General features: G+C 30.4%; 3 protein-coding genes and 1 long non-coding RNA gene across 14 annotated transcripts; 1 reads left to right on the plus strand and 3 right to left on the minus strand.

The window, feature by feature from the left end:
- On the minus strand, positions 1–2,236 carry LOC137816240 (DELLA protein RGL1). The gene is made up of 2 exons (XM_068619316.2): positions 1,696–2,236; positions 1–1,325 (listed from the first exon to the last, which is right to left on the minus strand). Exons 1-2 carry the CDS (start codon positions 2,136–2,138, stop codon positions 101–103), a joined length of 1,668 nt encoding a protein of 555 aa, XP_068475417.1. The 5' UTR covers positions 2,139–2,236; the 3' UTR covers positions 1–100.
- A 2,005-nt stretch (positions 2,237–4,241) lies between these two features.
- LOC137816241 (uncharacterized) lies at positions 4,242–5,203 on the minus strand. Its single transcript, XM_068619317.2, has one exon. It carries the CDS (start codon positions 5,173–5,175, stop codon positions 4,291–4,293), a length of 885 nt encoding a protein of 294 aa, XP_068475418.1. The 5' UTR covers positions 5,176–5,203; the 3' UTR covers positions 4,242–4,290.
- A 3,965-nt stretch (positions 5,204–9,168) lies between these two features.
- LOC137814793 (uncharacterized) lies at positions 9,169–11,057 on the plus strand. Its single transcript, XM_068617701.2, has 3 exons — positions 9,169–9,502; positions 9,612–9,749; positions 10,212–11,057. Exons 1-3 carry the CDS (start codon positions 9,414–9,416, stop codon positions 10,768–10,770), a joined length of 786 nt encoding a protein of 261 aa, XP_068473802.1. The 5' UTR covers positions 9,169–9,413; the 3' UTR covers positions 10,771–11,057.
- Positions 11,058–17,100: 6,043 nt separating this feature from the next.
- On the minus strand, positions 17,101–18,728 carry LOC150029686 (uncharacterized). 11 transcript variants are annotated; one of them, XR_016514479.1, is made up of 5 exons: positions 18,595–18,728; positions 18,350–18,460; positions 18,164–18,229; positions 17,708–18,004; positions 17,101–17,445 (listed from the first exon to the last, which is right to left on the minus strand). It is a non-coding gene; the product is annotated as an uncharacterized LOC150029686 (long non-coding RNA). The 11 variants fall into 11 exon arrangements; XR_016514486.1 differs by having other exon boundaries at positions 18,164–18,242; XR_016514481.1 differs by having other exon boundaries at positions 18,599–18,727.
- Positions 18,729–20,221: the final 1,493 nt, after the last annotated feature.

The raw sequence follows: 20,221 nt of genomic DNA on the forward strand, positions 1-20,221 counted from the left end.
CTTTTAAAATATGTGTAATTGATTTGGAATTTCCAACAAAAATAAATAAGAAACTTGACATTCTGATTCCCAAATGAATGAGTATATCTCAATCATTTTGTCAAAGAAATCTCCAAGCTGAGATTGAATGAAGTGGGGTCCCTTTCCATCCAACTAAAAGACACTTGCCATTTTTGTCTACAGTGCAGAATTTCCCAAAGGCAAACTCTTTGTTAACCAAGTGAGCTTGGTAAAGAGATGACTCACTGAACCCTATTTCCACCATTCGGTACCTTGCAAAGAACCTTCTCCAAACATCTATCTTCACATTTCTAACTTTTCTTTCTCTCCCTTCCATTGCAACAATGTCCCGTATCCCCTCAGATAATACTGCTTCTATTTTCATTCTGCACTCATTCTCATGATTCATGCAGCTTCCAAGGCAATCAAAAAATGCCGAGTAGAAGAACAACGCTTCAATGAAGCGGTTCACAAAGAAGGGTGAGTTATGGTTTGCTTCAACTTCAAGGACTATCATTATAACCGGTTTGATATTCCATATAACCCTCATCAAGTTTTCCATACAATCTGGCCTTGATACCATGCCCCTCAGAAAATATGGAGAGTAGACAGCCACAACTTCATCCTCTCCAATTTCAAAATCATCTTTCCTTATCTCTGCAAAGTCTGTCACAAAAACAGCATTATATGAAAAGGGTAAGTTCAAGGATTCAGCAAACCTAGCTAACCTTTTTCCAGTCTCTTCTATCATGGCTTTGTATGAACTCAGTGCAAGTGCAGTTATCTTGAAAAGTTGCACTTTGTAATCCTGGCGTTCAGTCAGTGCTTGCATCAAAACTGTATCGTGCACCCCACTTACACTTTCAAGATCAATAAGATGAATTTTGGTCTCAGATGCAACATGTTCCACTATAGCTTGTATTCCAGTGAATTGCATGACTTGATTGAAAGGAATATTTTTATGGCATGTTAGGGCAACTTTGGTGTCAAGCTTTTGAATTAACTCCACTTCTTCATTTTTCTCTGATCCCTTAGCTGTCATCCTTCCCAGTCCTCTGTCGATTCTCTCTCGAAGTGCTTGAGCGAAGTGAAAGATGACTCTCTGAACAGGGCTTGCATTGGCTGATGAATTCAGTTGACAGTGGAGAAGTAACTTGCTTGCACGTTCAAATTGTTGGCAACCTACCCTCTCAGCTGCACCAAGGAGAAACTGAACAAGTTCTACCTCTCTATTTTCTTCCTCAGACAAACCACCAAAATCCAAACCGTATGGATGCATAGGGATGCAAAAACTATCATTCCAATGTGCAGAATATTGAACATATCTGAGAGAATGCATGCCAAAGCCCAAGATCATAAGAGAGATAAATCATAAAACACAAATCTTATTAGTAAAGAGAATATATTGATTTTATTTAACAAAAGTACTTTTTAAAATAATTTAGTTACAAAATGTTTTTAGAAATTTTATTAACCTATCTTTTTTCCAACAATCAAGAACTAGATATATTAATAAGAATGACATAAGGAATGTCAAAACCCTCAACACCAACTCACATACAAAATTTATGGTTATGTTATGTTAACAGCAATCTAACCATAGCTAGTTGTTTTCTGTAATGTATCAACTAATCATAACTAACAATCCAATTAAAATCTGTTAATGAATTGAAATAATATATGTAACAATAATACCTTGCTCCAGCCACTCTCATTATTTCTTCAGTTGATATCTGGTGAGGATCCAAAGAAGGTTTCGTTATATTTTGCTCGCTTAGTCTCTTAAATCTGCTTCCGTAGTTTCTCAGCAACTCTAAGGATGCTAATAATGGTGGCACCTGCTTATTGTGTTCAGCTGATTCTACGTCATGTTTCGCTGGCTCTGTAGTTTCATTGAATTCTTGCATATCATGGCCACAGTTAAACTCTTCTAACAACTCATCAACTTCGGGTTCTTGTAGCTGTTTCTGATCTTCATCCTTCAACAATTTGGTTCCATTTTCATCCTCAATAGGTCCCAGCAATTTCATTCCAGAGAAACTCTCTTGCCCTTTGAACACATCCTCTTGTGCAGAGCCATAACCCACAAGGATTTCTTTTAAATTTAGAGCTGTGGATGAAAATTGGTCAATTTCCATGTTGGATTATACAGCGTAATTAATCAAGAAAGTGTGTTCGTCTAGATAAACATAGGGGAGAGGGTATGAATTACCATGATTCAAGGTGGAAAAGGAATATTTGAACTGATTGAAGAAACTTGTCATCACGAAACTTATGAAAGTGATAGGAACATGTAACTCCGATGGTGATGTCCTCGATGTTCTCATTGCAGTCGTCAGCCAGCAATTAAAAAAAAACATCAACCGAAAACTTTGCCATATAACAATGAAAAATTGTATTTAATTATCAAAAGTTTTCTTTGTGGAAGCAATGGTATGGGTCCGAAGAAGCCACGAAACACATGGAGTAATATTATATCTGAAGTTTTCATAAGAAGTTCAGCCAGATTGATTAGACGGTCCAAGAAAATGAAGAAGGGATTGAATAAAAAATGTTGGATTTAGGATTTTTCCAATAAAACAAGGGAATCCAACAATAGTGCAACTCCAAACTCACTTCATCTCTGCATTTTTTTTAGTTTATGAGCAAATAAGTATGAGGAATATGCTATGAAAATTAATGATTGATTTTGTTTTTGGTGAAATGAAATATATGCTTGAGTTTTTTTTTATCAATAATTTATTTAGATTATAAACATCTCCTATAAAATATTTAAAAAAGTTATAAAAAATATGTAAGTAAAATGTGCTATCATGCAACAAATATGTTTAAATTACATTTTATTTAAAATTTTATGAGAATTGCTAAATCCATACTATCAGCATCACATTAAAATTGGAATTAAGATAATAAAATTATATAATTAAAATAATAATTAATTTTGTATTTTATTCCCTCTAAAACGTTTCCAAATATACTTAACAATGTCCATTTAAAGTTGTGATGATTCTTAGCATGAAATTTAGTAATCGATTCTTATTGATAACTTTTTATTGAATTTAATCAATGATCGAGATTGAATTGATTTACATTTAGCTGGGATCTGGGATGAAAATAAATAAAACGAGGAAGTTGAGATGAATTAAGCAATTGGATAAGAATGAACTTTGAATGAAAGAAGTTTGTGAAGAATAATTAGCAGACTTATATTAATTTTTACTAACTCATAAAATTTAAATATTTTTAGTTTAATTTATTTTTTAAAATATTTTATTATTTTATTTTATTCTTTTGTTAAGAGAATGATAATTAGAAGAGATCATAGATAAAAAAAAATTAATCAGTAGATTAAAATGACAAGACAAAAGTATTATCACTTCATCTATTAATAATCACTACAAAAAAATCATGAGATAAAAATCAATTTTAGAGACAAAAAGTAATTAGTTAGTATAGTTAAAACTTTGGTAACTAACTAGATACCAATTTAAAAACTATTTAAAGTGAAAATTATATTGAAAAGAAGAAAAAACAAGTATATTTGTAATATCTTTAATGTAATATCTTTAAGGATTCAAATATGTTTTTATGAATCTTATCGATTTCTAATGCTAATTTTTTAGTTTTAATAGGGACTTTAGTAAAAAAAATAATAAATTTAGGATATTAAAATATAAAAGGTTATTATTTTATTATTAAATATTTAATTCTAAAAATATTTTCTAAAATTGAAATGAATATTAAAAGAAGTGAGGTATAATTAAGGGTTATTATTATTTTCATAAACTAAAACGTTATACGTATTCTTACCATATGTGAATATTAATTTAGACTAATCATACAAATATTTGAAACCATGCAATAATTTGTTGCGGAGTCGAGCATAGGATGGGAAATTACTCAAATAAGCCAATTGAGAAAGGTTTTAGAAAAAAATAAACACTCCCATAAATTTCAGCCAACACAACCAAAATGTGATGGGCTAATCTTTGGGCCTCTGTTACGTTTCAAATACAAACATTGGGCCCCATCAGCGATGGACCAAATTCTGCTTCTATCTACATGGGCTGATCTTTTTGATTGGATATAACTTCCAGATTCTATAATCAGTTTTTTTTAAAAAGTACATCCTGAATTATGAAATCGGAATGTATTTTGTATTTGTGAATAGTTTATGGATTATGGAATTCAAAATATATTTGTTTAAAAGAAAAAAATATATCGAATTTGGAGAATTTAATCTTGATAAGGTCCCGTATGTAAATCATAAAATATCTGTTATAAAGAAAATTACAAGTTATCATCAATCTCACAATGTTCCACCTTGGAGATTGTTGCATTTCTTCTCCACAGAAAAATTGTGGCCATCTCTATAAGACCCCTTATAACCTTTACCATCCCAATTGTGACAGTAAGATTGTAGAGCCACCACCCAACAAACTCACTCACTCTCACATCCATCAATTGCTCTTTCTTCGCCTCAACCATTACCACCAAACTCTCCACATCCTCCCTCAACCTCCACCACCACAACCCACCCAAGCTCGCCGCCACCACCGCCCTCTCCACCAATCTAACTTCCCTCTCAACACCAAACACCGTGTCATCCACCACAGGCCTCACCACCATCCTCGCCCAAACCTGCGTCGTCTGGTGCAACCCCACGAGGAAAACCACTCTGCTTAAAAAGCTCCTCTCAACGCCAAAGCTGGACTCATCGGAGTCATATAACCCCACCTCAATACTCCCCTCAATTCCCAAACCAACACAAACTTGGAACGTGCAAAGGAGAATCCACGCAGTGTAGAGACGAGGTTGAACAACAGTACTAGATGGTGATGAAGGGTCTCTCAAAGTGATGATTTTTCCCGTCAAAACGTGGATGAACGAAGCCATGCTAAAAAGGGAGACGAGAACGTAGAGAATGAGAGGGTTGATGTGAAGGGCGAGTGTTAAAGCATAGGGAAAGTGGTGTGGTGAATGGTACCAGGTGAGGGTTTGGAGATAGTATTGTGCATCGGAGAATTTGGCTAGTAGCAGAAAGGAAAGAGGTAAGAGGAGGGTGAGGATAGTGAAGGTGAAGATGTAGAAGATCTCTTTTGGGGTTATGCCCTTCAAGAGATCTTTGGTTTTCTGCTGCAAACTACTCGTAGCAACCATGACCAGTGTTTGCATTGCAACAAACCAAACACCACCTAGGAATCAGTTCAACATTGAGGTGTGTCTCTAATATACGTGACTTAGCAACTATAGTTGCTGGAAAAGGAAAAGGTGGTTGCCACGTCTGTTGTCCGTTCAGTTGACATTTTATATGACAATGTCCTAGAATCTTGTTGGAAAATATATATAAATGTGAAAATCTATGATTGTAGGTTGATAGATGGAGACCAATATAAAAACTTCATAATTCTTCTTTTTTATATCTTTTTGCGCGTTGGTTTGGCTCCTAATTCCACGGATAAAGGAATCAGCCATTTTGCTACAAAAGATGAAGAAAGGTGAAGAGTGGTTGTTGGAGGGGATTATTTGTTTGAAAAAATTTCTTTAACACCTAAAATGTAAAACACTTAGATTTGATAAACCATTATAATAATATTTTAAATTAAAAATAATTGGTCCTACTAAGGAGATGGACCTAAAAAACTACTGAAGTCTTCTTCTCCTTCCTTCAGTTGGTCAGGTTGTTGGGTGATGAACTGGAATTCTTCTCGTCCTCCTGCTTCTCCTTCAGTACTCGGTCTCGGGTGAACACCGGATGGTGGGATACCTGCGAAGGCACTTCGACGCTCAAGTCAGTAAAGCGGGTGATGGCGTTCTAGCAGGTGAACAGTAATAAATGACGTACCTTACTCCTTGGGATGCGTGCTATTTATATTATTCTAGGCCTACCTTGTTGGGCCCGTTTATCAGAGTGGATACCGCTTAGGGTTGTATTACCTAATTCTTAATGACGGATTAACTTTATTGACCTTGGTTTGAGCTTTAACGGTAATATGGGTCGGCCGTCGGTCAGGATTCCATGGTCTCAGTTGTCTCGGCCAAGTCTCTAAGGTCTTTCTCTGGTCTCAATCGAGTAGGTCGTCGGCCTCGTCCTCTCAGCCAAGTCTTAGGTCTCAGCCAAGGTTCTCTGGTTTCAGTTAGATAAATCAGGTCTCAGACAGCTAGGTGGGTCTCGGTTAGGGAGACCAAGGATCAGGTGTTGTCCATGTCGGTACAATAATTAAAATATTAATTTATTAGAATGTAAAATGTATATTTTGTACGTGTGGTGTCCTATTTCTTTCTCTGTCTATTTCTTGTTTGGGAGAAGAGGTGAGAAGAGGTTATGGTTTGGTTAATCGTTTATTAAAACCCCACTACATAAATTGGACACTCTTTTCCAAGTAGTGTTGCTAGGCCACCTAATCAAAATATTCCACCAAATTCCAATGGCTCTTTGGAAAATGAGAGAAAGAGGAGCAAGGTTCCAATCCAAGTGTCAAAACTATGCATATAGCCCTATACTAGAATGGAACCCCTTTTCTTTATATTGTTGTTAGCATTTTAAAACACAGATATTTATATCCTTAATAAAAAAACATTTAAAATAATAATATGATCATGAAATAGCAATAGAAATTAAAAAAAAAATCTTTGATAAAGTAAATTATCAAACATTAGAATGTGACAATGAATCAAATTTATACTCGTTAAGGTCGACCTACAGGTAGAAAGTTGGAATGGATATATAAGATCTTAAGTTTTATTTTCACTGTTGTTATTGTATATAAAAATAATCAAAATTATAATATATTCATTTATGTTTATGTATTATTTCGCCATATCTATTATAAAAATTAACAAATTTACCTCATGTTGATTTTTTTATTAGAAATAAATCAGTTTTTTTTAAATATATTAATACATTAGTGGATAATGTAATGTTTTCATTCGTTATGAATTATGATATAAATATGAAATCTTCGATGCCATGGCATTTCTTTTGTTTGAAACTCTGGTATGTTATAAACTCAATAAATCAATAAAAATATTGATTAAAAACTGTTACAGCTAAATTGAAAATTCCAATAAATTTCAAGAAAGAGGTTCATGAAAATGGTCAAAATTGCAGTAAAAGAGAGAGTGTCAAAACAATAACTGTAAATACAGAGAAGTTCGGAGAAAGAACGAGGAGAAACTTTGAAAGAGAGAAAAGATGAGTGGAAGAGGGTTTCATTAATCAATCTTTGAAAATGTACAGTGTATTGTGTTTAGAGAAGGTAAAAAAATGTAGGCACTAGTAAGTGTCCAAAGGGCCCAAAAACAGAAAACAGAAAAATAGAATAGCAGCAGTAACAGAATAATATTCTAATACAAATAGAGTAACAGAATGGTATTTTAACAGAGGTTTCATTTTGATTTCAAAAATCTTTTTCTAAAAACTCAAACTGTCATTTAAAAACTGTAGAAAGCAATCATTTTTAAATTATGGATTGTCACTCTAACATAAATATGTTATAAGTATTTTTTTATAAATAATTTTTTCATTTCTCAAAAAAAAAAATTAACTGTTTCATACCACGATTACATGTCTAATTTTTTTCAAAGACTTGTTGCTATCACTCAAATATGAGATTAGTGTAATCAATCAACTAGTTTTTAGGGTTATTGTTTTCATTAACATTAATTAAGTGTAAAAAAAGTATGGGATCATAACTAAAACGACTTTGGGTCTACAGGACTTAGATTAACTGTTCATCCCAGTAGAGCAACCAATTCAGATAGTATAAATAGATATATATTCTAAAGTAAATGGTAACGACCTTTGAAAACATATAAATTATTTTTTTTCTTAAAACTTCGAAATATATTGATTGGCATTCCGTCAAAGATAAAAAAATAAAGAGAGATGAATAGAGACCACGCTTCCGATAATCACATAAATTAATTCGAGAAGAGTTTATTCAAACAATAAATTAAACAATATTTTATTCAATATTTTTAAGTTCAATTCACTCATCCAAACTAAAGGAAAAAAAGAAAGTTTAAATCTTGTTTAAACTATATTACATTTTTTTCAAAAGACAAATATAATTGAAAGAGAATGATTTATTTTCTCAGGTACATTAATATATATATATATATATATATATTTATTTTTATTTTTTTTAAATAGAAGCTAAAGCTACATACAATTTGTTGCATATAGATCAGTATAGATAAAAATAACTATAAACAGTGATATCTAGAGATTATATACAATTGGCTGTACAGAGATTATAGTATAGAACTAAATATGAACATTGTACATAACTATATATATTAAGGTATCACAATCCATAGCTATGTATTTCTATATTAATCTTTAAGCAACTATTTGTACATAACCTTTAACTATTCATTTTGGCTAAATAGTATAATGTATTTTCATATCAAACATAACATTTAAGAAGGATTATGTTAAATTATTAAGTTTATCATTTTAGCTGGCTATTATTTATGTCTGAATAATTTAAAAATATGCTTGAGTAATTTAAGATTATGTTTAAATGAAATAAAAGTTATTCGATTAGCAGAATAAAATATTGTTTTATATTTTCGAACAATAGACTCATCCATAGACTTAACCAAAAAAAACTCCTCATATAATATTTTGATTCGTAGCCATGTTTTAAAATAAAATTATAAAAAAATAAAATTTAAAATTGACTATTAATGAAAGAGATATCTTGCATTATAAAAAACTAAATGACAATTACATAACAAATACTATACAAAATAGTAAATTGTAGATTGATGCACACAATATTCACACATAAAGATAAGAAGAGGCTTAGAAAAAACGTTAATAAGATAGTACTCCACTGGAGAGTAATTAAAAAAAATGTTGAATATTGGTATAAGCAAAAGGAGGGTGAAATTATTATTTTGATCCTTTTAAAGAGAAAAATGGCGAGAAGGGTAAAATGGAATATTTCTTAAAGTAAATGTGAGTGTTTGGAATGGTAGTGTAGCAGTAACAGAACAGAAGATGGTTTTAGTATGTGATCGAATGAAAGTTGGGAATGGCATGTGTTCCTGAGGAATTGGATTTCTTTTTTGGTTTGACATAGGAAATGAATTCCACGTGGCAGTGATGAAATTTTGTCCTAAAAAATATCTCTTTATTTGAAGGCTGCTTATTAATAGTATATTGGAAGGTGGGGTTGCTGGGGGCTGCGCTGTTACTCATATGTGCAACTTCTTCATAACTTTATATTAAATGAGTGAAAAGAAAGAGAGAAAGCAACTTGCAGGCTTTGCCATTATCTCTTAACCTGTCCTTCTTCCTACTACTATACTATTTTTTCTCTCTCTAATCACTCATCTTCTTCCCTCTCAAAACCACCATTTCTCAGACCAAGTTTGCACCAAAACAACACAGATACATAGCTATGGACACTGATGCTAATGCCTCCCCCCAACCTGAGTCAGAGCCATCTTCAGAGCTCAAATCATCAGAGACTCAAACATCAAAGAAAAGGTAGGTGAAATGCTTGCTTAAGAAAATAAAAGCAGATAAGAGATTTTTCTTTTCTAGTTTTGGTAAAGTGCTGCTTGGAAGTTTTATGCTTGAGTCCTGCATGTGACAGGAAAATGGTTGAGAAAACAGTTGTGGCAGTGAGGATTGGAGAGAATGTTGGCAAGCTCAAGAATGAAGGGCTACCTTCGGATTTTTGGTCTTGGAGGAAATATGGACAAAAACCAATCAAAGGGTCTCCATATCCAAGGTGTTCATTATTCTTTCTACTACAAAATGATTTCTTGATCCATATGGACCCATATACAGTCTTTACTTGTCCTTCTTCCTGATTCCCCACCCATATAAAGATTATAATTCTTAAAAGAATGAATGAAGTGATCAATTTAGTAGCTGTACCTTTTGGCTCTTGTTTCTTGTTACCTTTCATTGCATTATGGTCAAATTGAATAACTTGGTTGGTATATCCACATGACTAGATTCACATTTTCGAACCCTGAGACTCAAGAGGCATGCAAATCTGTTTATTTTCTTTTTACTTTCGCACTAGTTATTTTGAAAACAAGCTAATTTACCTTTAGTGACATGAATCAACTAATGTTATTGGTTTTGAATTCGGCTGGTAATTGTATTTCGTAATTAAAATGCTAAATACGTTTATCTGCTAAATTTTTGGTAGATCTATAAGTTTGGTTTTGCCACAATTATGCAGGGGCTATTACAAGTGCAGCACATCCAAAGGTTGTTCAGCCAAAAAGCAAGTAGAGAGATGCAGAACAGATGCTTCAACGCTCATCATCACATACACCTCTGCGCATAACCATCCATGCCCCACCACCACCACCACCACAAATTCACCCCAGCAACCAAAAGAATCCGAATCCGAAACCACCCAAGACCTCTCAGCTACCTCAAAGGAGGAAGATCCAGAACATATAGAAGAAGAGCAAAGGGATAATAATAATAATAAGCCCAGTGATGAAGAAAAATTTCTTTACTTGCAATCTCCAATACGATGCTCCCAAGACATAGAAATGGAACAAGAAGACCCTTTCAAGCTAAACACGGAGAAAAGCCATGAAAGAATAGATCTCCTCTTGGAGGAGGAAGAAGAGCCCCTTTGTTATGCACAAGTCAAGAACTTGTCTGCTTCCAAAAATGAAGAACTTGATTTTTTCGACGAGCTTGAGGAGTTGCCCATGTCTTCATCTTTCTTGCCCTTCACGAGGAGCATTTTTTCCGATGAAAGGATTCCCGTTGCCCCTTTTTGATTCAAGTGTTGTTTTGGTGTTTGCTTGGTCGCTAGTGTATCTATTGTTTTCTCCCATGTTACATATCCATTTCATCCACTTCTTTCAATTCAGAATTTTTCTTATCTTCTGTATCCTTTATTCACATCACATACTGTTACTGTTACTGAAGAATAGCGGTTCACAACTAAGCATTGTTCATCACTTTGGCACGAGCAGGGTTAGTGTTTAGACAAAAACCATCAGTTCCTGTAGTTAAACAATAATGGTTTGGCACAATCAATGCTATATAGTTATTTCTCTATTAAGTTTTTTTATACTATGCATCTAGTAGGTACAACAAAATAATTATCTATTCTATCTTATTTTTCTTATTGGATATCAATTCTTTGTGCATGTAATATATTTATTTTAGTTTATCTGGTGCTCCTGCAAAATTTAGAAAAGCAAGTTGCATATAATTAATGAAGCAACCACGTGAATGAAACTTGGGTGAATTTAGATGTTGAGGAGTGGGGCATTTGTAGCATGGAAAGTGAGAAGGTGTTTATTTTTTTTGTTGGGTGCCCCCCATTTGATGGAAGTAGTGAGATGCTTTTGATTTGTTTATTTGTGTGTTTTGGTATGATGAATGTTGAGTGGTTCATTTGGTGGAACAGTTATGAGTGGCACACCCTTTTGGCAGTACTAAGATGGATGGAGAAATATGGTTGGAAAAGGTGTATTGTACTCAACTTTATATCCTCCAAAAGGTGAAACTTCCATTGCACAAAATGCCAAATTCCCATGCCTTTTTTATTAAGCTCCTTCTCATCTGATCTTGTGTGTGTGCTTTCACTCACCCACAAATCTAGGGATGAAATTCATTAATTATCTATTTTTGTTTAATGCCTTCATTAAAACCTATTTTCATTTTGGAAAATGATTTTTTTGACACTATTGCTCCACCCTACACCCCACTAAATATTAATATTTTAATTCTTTTAATTTTAAAAATTATTTAAACATTTTGCCTTTTATCTATATTTTCATTAAAAACATTGTTTTATATTTTTTAATTTTTTATTATAAATATTAATATTTTGTTGTGGGGATAAATGGAGCAGGTGTCAAAATATCATTACTCTTTCAGTTTTTATGTTTTTTTATGTTATAGTTTGTTTGATTAGATTTAGTCTGTATAAAGAAAAGTTAGACCTAAAAGTCATAACTATCTAAAAACATTATTATTTACACTTTTTTGTTTAAAAATGTTTTTAAATTATGTGTGTCAGAAGAAATTAAAATATTAATTAAGAATTTAAATGTGGAGTCATGAGTTCTCACACTCTGTAAATTTATCATAAAGATCAGTAAGATAACAATATATAAAAAATTCACAAATTTACTTAAATTTTTGGTTAAAAGTGATATATAATTCGTTCATATATCAGAACTCATTATATTCACATATCTCTCCGTCCACTAAAAAAAAACCAACATTCATTAAAAAATATATGTTTTTTTTTACTTGAGTTTCAATGAAAACGATGTATTTTTCGATTAATAAAAGCAAATATATTTTTAGTTCATCAATACAAATTACAAATACATATACTTTTTAAAGATTAAACAAACAAGGGATAACACAGTTTAATTTCTATGTAACAAATCTTACACTCTCAGTTAATAAAAAGTTATTATTTTAAAAATTATTATTATAAGAATTAACAAAGTTATCATAAGTGGTATTTTTTTATTGAATAATAGTGTAAAAATATTTACCTTGTCAATTCATATATTTATTCTAAAACAAAAATGTAATATTTTTAAAGAAAATATATATATTAAATAAAAAAGATTTGTGTGTACAATTTGAAATTTTGTAAATCAAGGTATAACTAAAATATGAGACACACATATATATATAACAATAATCATAATCTCAAAATATATTTTAAATTATAATAGAATTACTACTTCATAAATTAATCGGAATAATAAAATGTTATCTTTTTAATAATTGCAAATGTAAAGGTTTAGGGTTTAGGGTTTAGGGTTTAGGGTTTAGGGTTTAGGGTTTAGGGTTTAGGGTTTAGGGTTTAGGGTCGAGGATTAAAAACAGCAAAACAGTTTTTATAATCAAATGTTTTTTAAAATGATCATAATTAAAAAAACGTATTATCAAAAATGAAATATACTTTAATATTAAATCTTCTAATTAAACGGTATGATGAAAGGTATGTATCAGTAGTATGTAGATGTGAAATACAAGTCCGTGTATAATAAAAAAGTATGTATAATTATTATGAAGGGAAAGAAGTGTAGAGTTAAAGGAATGATGAAGAGTTTAGTGAGTCATGCAGAAAAAAAAAAGAAAAAAATATTCTCTTTATTCGGTAATATAGAAAGTAGAAAAAAAAATAAGTGATTGTTTATTGATTTCCATATGTTTAAGCTTTTACTCATATATGCATAGAGAAAAAAATAAGTGGTAAAGAAAATTGATGTTTAAAAAAAATATTTGTTCACACCAAATGTATTGGTAACTTTAATTAATTAAGTTTATTTATTTATTTATTATTTTAAATATAACAAATTTAATTTATTTTCTTAATAAATATACTTATTACTTTATTTTCTTTTTTTCTTTCTCTTTCTAGTACTTTTGTTTGTGAAAAATAATTCGATAAAATTTTGTCTTTTTAAGTTTCATAAACCGTTTGACATTGTTATATTATCTCATTCTCATAGCGTCTACTAAAATATGACCTATTTTATGAAATCATCTAGTGATTATTCTCTTTTAAAACGAAAAACACTATTCATGTATTTTATTCAGTAGTTTCAGAGAGACATAAGTTATAACATTAAGTTGTAATATCTATGTTACTGCAAATTCTCTATTAATGAATGTTGAAATCCTTTCTCATTTATCGTTTACCTTATTATTGATTAGAATATATATATATATATATAATAAAAAGAAAAGAGAATTTATTAAAACAACAATCATTTAAAAGTTTGGGATGATTAGTGATTATATTGATTTTTAAACTAGTTATTAATGCACCTAACTCTATATTTTATTTTTAAAGTTATTTAATTTAATTTCACTACACTGTTAACATATTTTTACACTAACAGTAAATTATGTGTCTGTGTGTTTCATGATTTACCTTTTTTGATTGATTGCTGAACCCTAAAGTACTACATTAAAGATTATGTTTTGTTTATGAATAACTACTGCATCAAACATTGTGTATACGTAACTAATCTAACCTAATCGTTTTCTCTTGTTTGATTATCTTATCTCATAACTTTAATATCCAAATACACGAACAAGCACAGAAAAGGTGACGGTTGCCTTATATCTTATGTAACAATTAGTAAAGAAATATCTGTTAACTTTTTTTATACATTATCTTGTTACAACTATCCTATCCTTAAAATTTAAATAAGTATTTTTATTACGGTACTATTATATATTACTGTATATTGTATTTGGATTAAAGTAAATAATAATTATTATTATTTCATATAAAAGAGGGATAGAATTAGTTATTAAATGATAATTATTTTTTTAATTATGTTAGTTGATTTTTTATTACTATAAAAAAGATGTAGATAACGCCTACATATCTTCGAATCTCTGTATGAGGTAATGCAATGGCTGAGAGTTTATCCAATACCGAGGGAATCCAAATCCTAGACCTGCACGAATCCAATAAAACACACGTGCACGGTTACATTCCACTTATAGATAAACATACACCCAATCACACACGTGAGACAACTTCACTCAGAAAATATTTCTTTGAATAATTATGTTCATAATTTTTAAATAATAATAGAATATACATTTTTTCTATAGATTAAAATTAACTTATTGTTTATTAAAAAATTAATTATGTATTTTTCTTTTTTAAAATACGTATTAAAAAGGTTATTCATACAAATCCTTAATTAGATAGCAATTAGTTGTTAATATTATCCTCAAATTTATTTATTCCCTAGTACCACTAGTAACGTGGACAACTGTAAAAATTAAAAAATAAAGTGGAAACCTGATATACAGCACATTTGACTGGTAATTTTTTATTAGTTAAAGTTTATTAGAAACAAAAAATTATAAGATTCCTACCGTTTTTGTGATTTCTAGCACCTTTTAATTAATAATAAGATTTAATTAAATTTTAAGTCCATCTTAAATTTAAGTATTTTTAATATTGAATCGTTATTATATATTTTTTGTTCTATTGAGTATTCAACTTTTTATTTTTTCAATTGAATATCTATCATTTAATTTTTTGTTAACTTACTAATGTAATTATTATCTTATCCCTCATCTTGTTTATTTATAAAATCTCACATTTTTTTACAAGTAAACAAAATGATTTATAAAATCTCAAATTTATTTATTGATAAGTAAACAAAATGATTTATAAAATCTCAAATCTATTTATTGATAAGTAAACAAAATGATAAGAGAAAATAATAGTCATACTATCTAATTAACGAGAAAAAAAATAAAGAACGGGAACTCAATTGAAAATATAAAAATTTGGAGTTTCTAATAGAACAAAAAAATTAATAAAAACTTAATTAAAAATACATAATTTTATGTATAACTTAAAACTTAATAAGTATATTATAAAAATGTGATATTTAAAAAAAAATAAAAATCTGATGTTACTTGGCTAGTGTGGTTTGGAAGTCACCTGATTTCGTCTCCACTAGTGAGAAAATCATATTGCATGATACATGAATGCCAACAGAATAAAAATGCTTAATTATGGTAGAGAGGGAGAAAAAAAGTTTAGAAAATAAAATTAGGTGTTTAAATGTTTAGTAGAGCAAACATAGATAAGAATTTCCCGTTTCTTATATTCTTTTTCTTTACCAAACACAATACCAATCACTCCATAAGAGTGGAGGGAAGGGGGGTCTTCTCTTTTACCACATGGATGCATGTTCTCACGAAAAATTGAAACTAGACTGGGCAACCTAAAAGATCATTCTTATTCAACATTATGCAATAGTCTGCAATGGTTGGAGAGCTGGGAGGATTGATAATGACACCGTCTCCGAGTCCATGTTCTTTAGCTTCTATTGCAGTCATGAAAAAATAAAGTTCTGTATCCTGGTTGATCTTTTCTAAACTTTGGCGGTTTGCCTTATGATACAGCATTTCATTTGCATGATGATCGTGCCAGATACAATTAGTTATATTTAATAAGAATTACTTGACTTTAAAAGCAAAAAAACAAGGTAACTCAGAAGCTACTCTCCTACGGTCAACTCATGGGTGGTATTACTGCTTAATTGTAAGATACTCAAAACAGATTGGAATTCAATCCAACCAAAATCCTAGTGAAATCAAGATATGATAGTTGTAATAAACAGAAAAGAAAAACAATGTTAGTGTTTCTTTTACTGATATAATTAAATTTCCATATAAAAAACTAATTTGATACTGGATTGGATTACTTCCTCTGATCACTGAAAGATTAGATTGCATAACTTTTCAGGAACTGATTTGGTTGATTTTTGGTAGGTGAAAATGAAAAAACTGAATCAAACTATACTATTGAACAGACCCCCAAGTTTTTCATCTTTCAATTAAAATAATTAAGAGCAAGATGCAACCAGCAATGCAATCCATTACTCGACATTTTAGCATGTCATACTAGAACAGGAAGAAACCTCCGGTTGTAACTTGTAAATAAAAATGAACTGCCACATCGAGAATAAATCTTCCAGAGACAAGTCATTTGGAGTTCAAAACTCTAGAAGTTAACTGGAATATCCAACAAGAATTTTCTCTCTAAGCTAGGGACCAATTTGGTACATTTGCTGCATAATCAATTATATTTAGATTTACTATATAACCTAACCACAATCCATTATATTATAATATAATATGTTATTATTATGATTAAAAAATATTTTCCTTTCTTGGACTTTCTACTTCCCAGATAAGATGTCCCGAAAGCATCTCAGCAGAGTATCAAGTCCCTGCTGAGGACCAACACTAAACCAATTCCCAAGTTTTCAGCACTTGGGGAACCTACCCTCAAAAAGTTAATTACTGAGGGGAAAGAACCAAGTACTTACACAATTCGATGAGCATCACATTCTAGGACTTAGAAACCCCATAATTCCCAAGTTCCTGTCATATTTATTGTGGAAAAGTAGAAAAACTGACCTTAGATGATTTGGGAGTGCTTGGAAAAGTCGTACAGAAACTGTAGTAAGGAGTAGGCCAGATAGAAGATAGGTCTATCACTAGAGTAAGAAAGATTTAGAGGTCAATGATTCATAATAAAATATTATATTTGATCTACCCGCCACCACTAAGAAAAAGCTTGGTTGCTGCAATATCAATGATAATCTAATGAGGAATTTCAAAACCATTACATGTGAACAACATTATCCCAGGGAATGGAATAGTGACTACCGTATGTTGTACAAGAGATGACTTCCTTTCTAATATCAAGCCACAAATACAGTGAGCATTGAGGAAGGGTGGTAACATTGTAAGTTATTCTGCCACGCATTAAGAACAAGGAATGACTAAGTTTCTACTGGGGGAAACTATGGAGAATTAGGTGATCTTGTCAAGAAAAATACCTAAACAGTACCTAGCTTCTAGTCCAACGTAAACAGTGAACACATCAGGTCGTCTATACCTCATTGTGCCAAATATTGTAATGCCTAACAAAAAGGAAAAGTGAAGCACATAAGTTCTTAAAATAAAACAATACATTTAATACAGTAAACTAATTACCAGTTCTAGTTGATTAAGTCTTAAAAAACGATTAATGCAGACACAGGGTAAAAATCATATTAAAATGAGGGAAACCAAAATATAAGTACTGAATTTGAATGTCATAGTTAAGGGTGCTACATTATCAGATTTTTTTGGTAAACACTTTATAAGACACGAGTTTTTAAAAACTAAATATGAATATTAGACCTGGGTAGAATCACAGGCATCCAAGTAAAGAAGCAGAGCAAATATGATTTTAGCCATATCACCATAAACGGCTCCCTCCCCCACAGCTTATTATTCTCTGAATACCAAACCATATGGTCTGTAGTTGAAGGACAAAAACTAAACAGGAGCTGAACACTCAACTTTGGGCGAGAAAAGGGCCTATATATAGAAAAGTCTGACTGACCAATAACACTCTGGAACCGCTTGGTGGTCACTGCCCTTGTGCATATGCAGGGAAATAATTACGGCGAAGACGAGACTTGCAAATCATCCCTTCTAAGACACAGACAATAATCATATATATACATATACATACTTGTATATGAATGTATACTTATATACGTATATGAATTAGAAAAAAAAATCAGGTAAAAGCATAAACAGATAACAAGAGAAAATAAGACCTTACTGATAAAATTTTCCGTAAGCACTTACACTAGAAGAAAATGATAAGGTAAAATGCATTGCATTACTCCCACATGTTAAACTCAACTTTGCACCCTACAAAAGTTAACTGCATCAGTTTATTTTAATCTCTATTTAATTCACTTTCTTATTCCTACACGCTTTTTTCTTATAAATGCTTACAGAAAAAAATTATTTAATTCGTGCCCAAAATACCTAATAGACCAAATTCTCCGGCGCGAACTCTTCTCAGGCGCCATAAATTCATGGGCATGCACAGCCTTCGCGGCAGAGTTTTTGGTACTCTTTCTATTTCCTATCAATATCCTGCAAATGATGACAGACAAACAAAGAAATAACAACGACCGTAGAGAAGATTCTAGAAATTTATGCGCAAAGAATTGAAGGTATCATTACGAAAGTGCGAGTAAATTTTTTATTTGATAAACCCTAACCCAAACCTGCCTCTGGTAAAAATGGAAAAGAAAAGTTAGCAGAAAAACGAGATGAGTGTGAAGAAGTATGAGGCAGAGAGCTTCTACTGTATGAAGAACTATTAACACAAAAAGTTAGTTACAGATTCTACTTCAACAATGAAATTCAAAATTCCTAATTCCTATTTCTATATCTATTTTAACTATTATATTTTAAAATAATCATCTCTCTTATATTTTAATAAACAATACTCACTTTTCATTTTATTTAAAACATTTCATCAAACAAAATTTAAATAAAAATAAAAAAGAAAGACTTTTTATAAAATAAATGGAATAGTTTAATTATTGTTTATTGAAAATATCATAAAATTTAACTGATACTAAAGTAAAAATTCTCTTTATAAAACTAAAAGATATGGGGATATAGAGATAATTAGAAAATAATTTATGTATAAATACTTACCCGGTAATAATAATATTAGGCTATTTGAGGCAAGCACCGAATATTAATAAATCGTAAGCAAATTGACATAAGATATCAAAATAATATCTTCAATCCATTTTTTTTAAAAATAAATAATACTTGTTTCACTTAATATCTCACTCATTTCTACCTAAATGGGTTTCCAATTTATTTTAAAATGGATAGACATGGAAGCTAATTTGGCTCAAAACTTGAGTTATAAACGCCTTCATCAACCCTTCAGAGACATTTCATTCTATATCTCTTTTATTAACTAGGGTGAGTAAAACGAAAATTCAGATTTTTAATTATTAATCACAAACTATTGTACACTATTTGTTGATTTACATATTAAAACTCTTATCAATAATTTGTTTTTTAGTTCACTGTTTAAGTTTTCTAACATTGATAATGTATACAAATTAAATGGTAAAGGTGTTACGGATATTTTAATAAATTGACTAATTTTTACGGATATTTTTTTTTCTTCTAAAATACTCTCACCAATTAAAAATCATGATTTATATGACTTTTAAAATAAAAATTATGAAAGTTAATTAATTTATTATGCAAAATAATTTCTGATTAAGTAAATTTTTGCTTTCTTTTGTTTTGCTTCCCATAGTTCTTCTTACTTACTTGAGAATCATGTTCAAGATAATATCAAATATTAAATGTATCTATATCTCCTGTGGAGATTCAAATCTTAGGTCAACATTTTGCATAATATTAAACTTTTCAATTTGACCCAATTTTCAATGTGTTTTACCCTGTTAACACATACATTGTTTACTTTAATAAGTTTATTCACTTTTATAGTAATTAACTTATAAGTCATCTCAAACGGCAGTGTGAAAATCTTAACATTTACTATGTATTAAAAAATAAATTTAAAAAATAAAATTGAACGAAAATAGAGATAGAGTAAAAATCGATATTTACTTTAGTCCTAAAAAATAAAAATACTTAAATAATTTGATCAAACAGAATAAATATATATAAAAAATACAAATATTAAATATAAAAACTACTTGATAATAGCTAGTATTATAACTAGTTGTTTTCCTAAAAAAATAATTGATAATAATTATATTATAATATAATATTTTATTTACATTGTACTTGATTCTGGAGAAATATGAGAGGAAATAAGGAAATGAAACTATTAATTTTCTACATTTACTTGTT

This window comes from Phaseolus vulgaris, chromosome 1 (genome assembly GCF_051622355.1).
Source record: "Phaseolus vulgaris cultivar YP4 chromosome 1, ASM5162235v1, whole genome shotgun sequence".
Taxonomy (NCBI): domain Eukaryota; kingdom Viridiplantae; phylum Streptophyta; class Magnoliopsida; order Fabales; family Fabaceae; genus Phaseolus; species Phaseolus vulgaris.

What these genes read in the sequence shown, in the direction of transcription:
- LOC137816241 (XM_068619317.2), bottom strand. Translation starts at nt 5,175, where the DNA reads ATGCAAACACTGGTCATGGTTGCTACGAGTAGTTTGCAGCAGAAAACC.
- LOC137816240 (XM_068619316.2), bottom strand. Translation starts at nt 2,138, where the DNA reads ATGGAAATTGACCAATTTTCATCCACAGCTCTAAATTTAAAAGAAATC. An exon ending in ATGAGAGTGGCTGGAGCAAG is followed by an intron (nt 1,326 to 1,695) that starts GTATTATTGTTA and finishes GCATTCTCTCAG; the next exon opens with ATATGTTCAATATTCTGCAC.
- LOC137814793 (XM_068617701.2), top strand. Translation starts at nt 9,414, where the DNA reads ATGGACACTGATGCTAATGCCTCCCCCCAACCTGAGTCAGAGCCATCT. An exon ending in ACTCAAACATCAAAGAAAAG is followed by an intron (nt 9,503 to 9,611) that starts GTAGGTGAAATG and finishes TGCATGTGACAG; the next exon opens with GAAAATGGTTGAGAAAACAG. An exon ending in AAAGGGTCTCCATATCCAAG is followed by an intron (nt 9,750 to 10,211) that starts GTGTTCATTATT and finishes ACAATTATGCAG; the next exon opens with GGGCTATTACAAGTGCAGCA.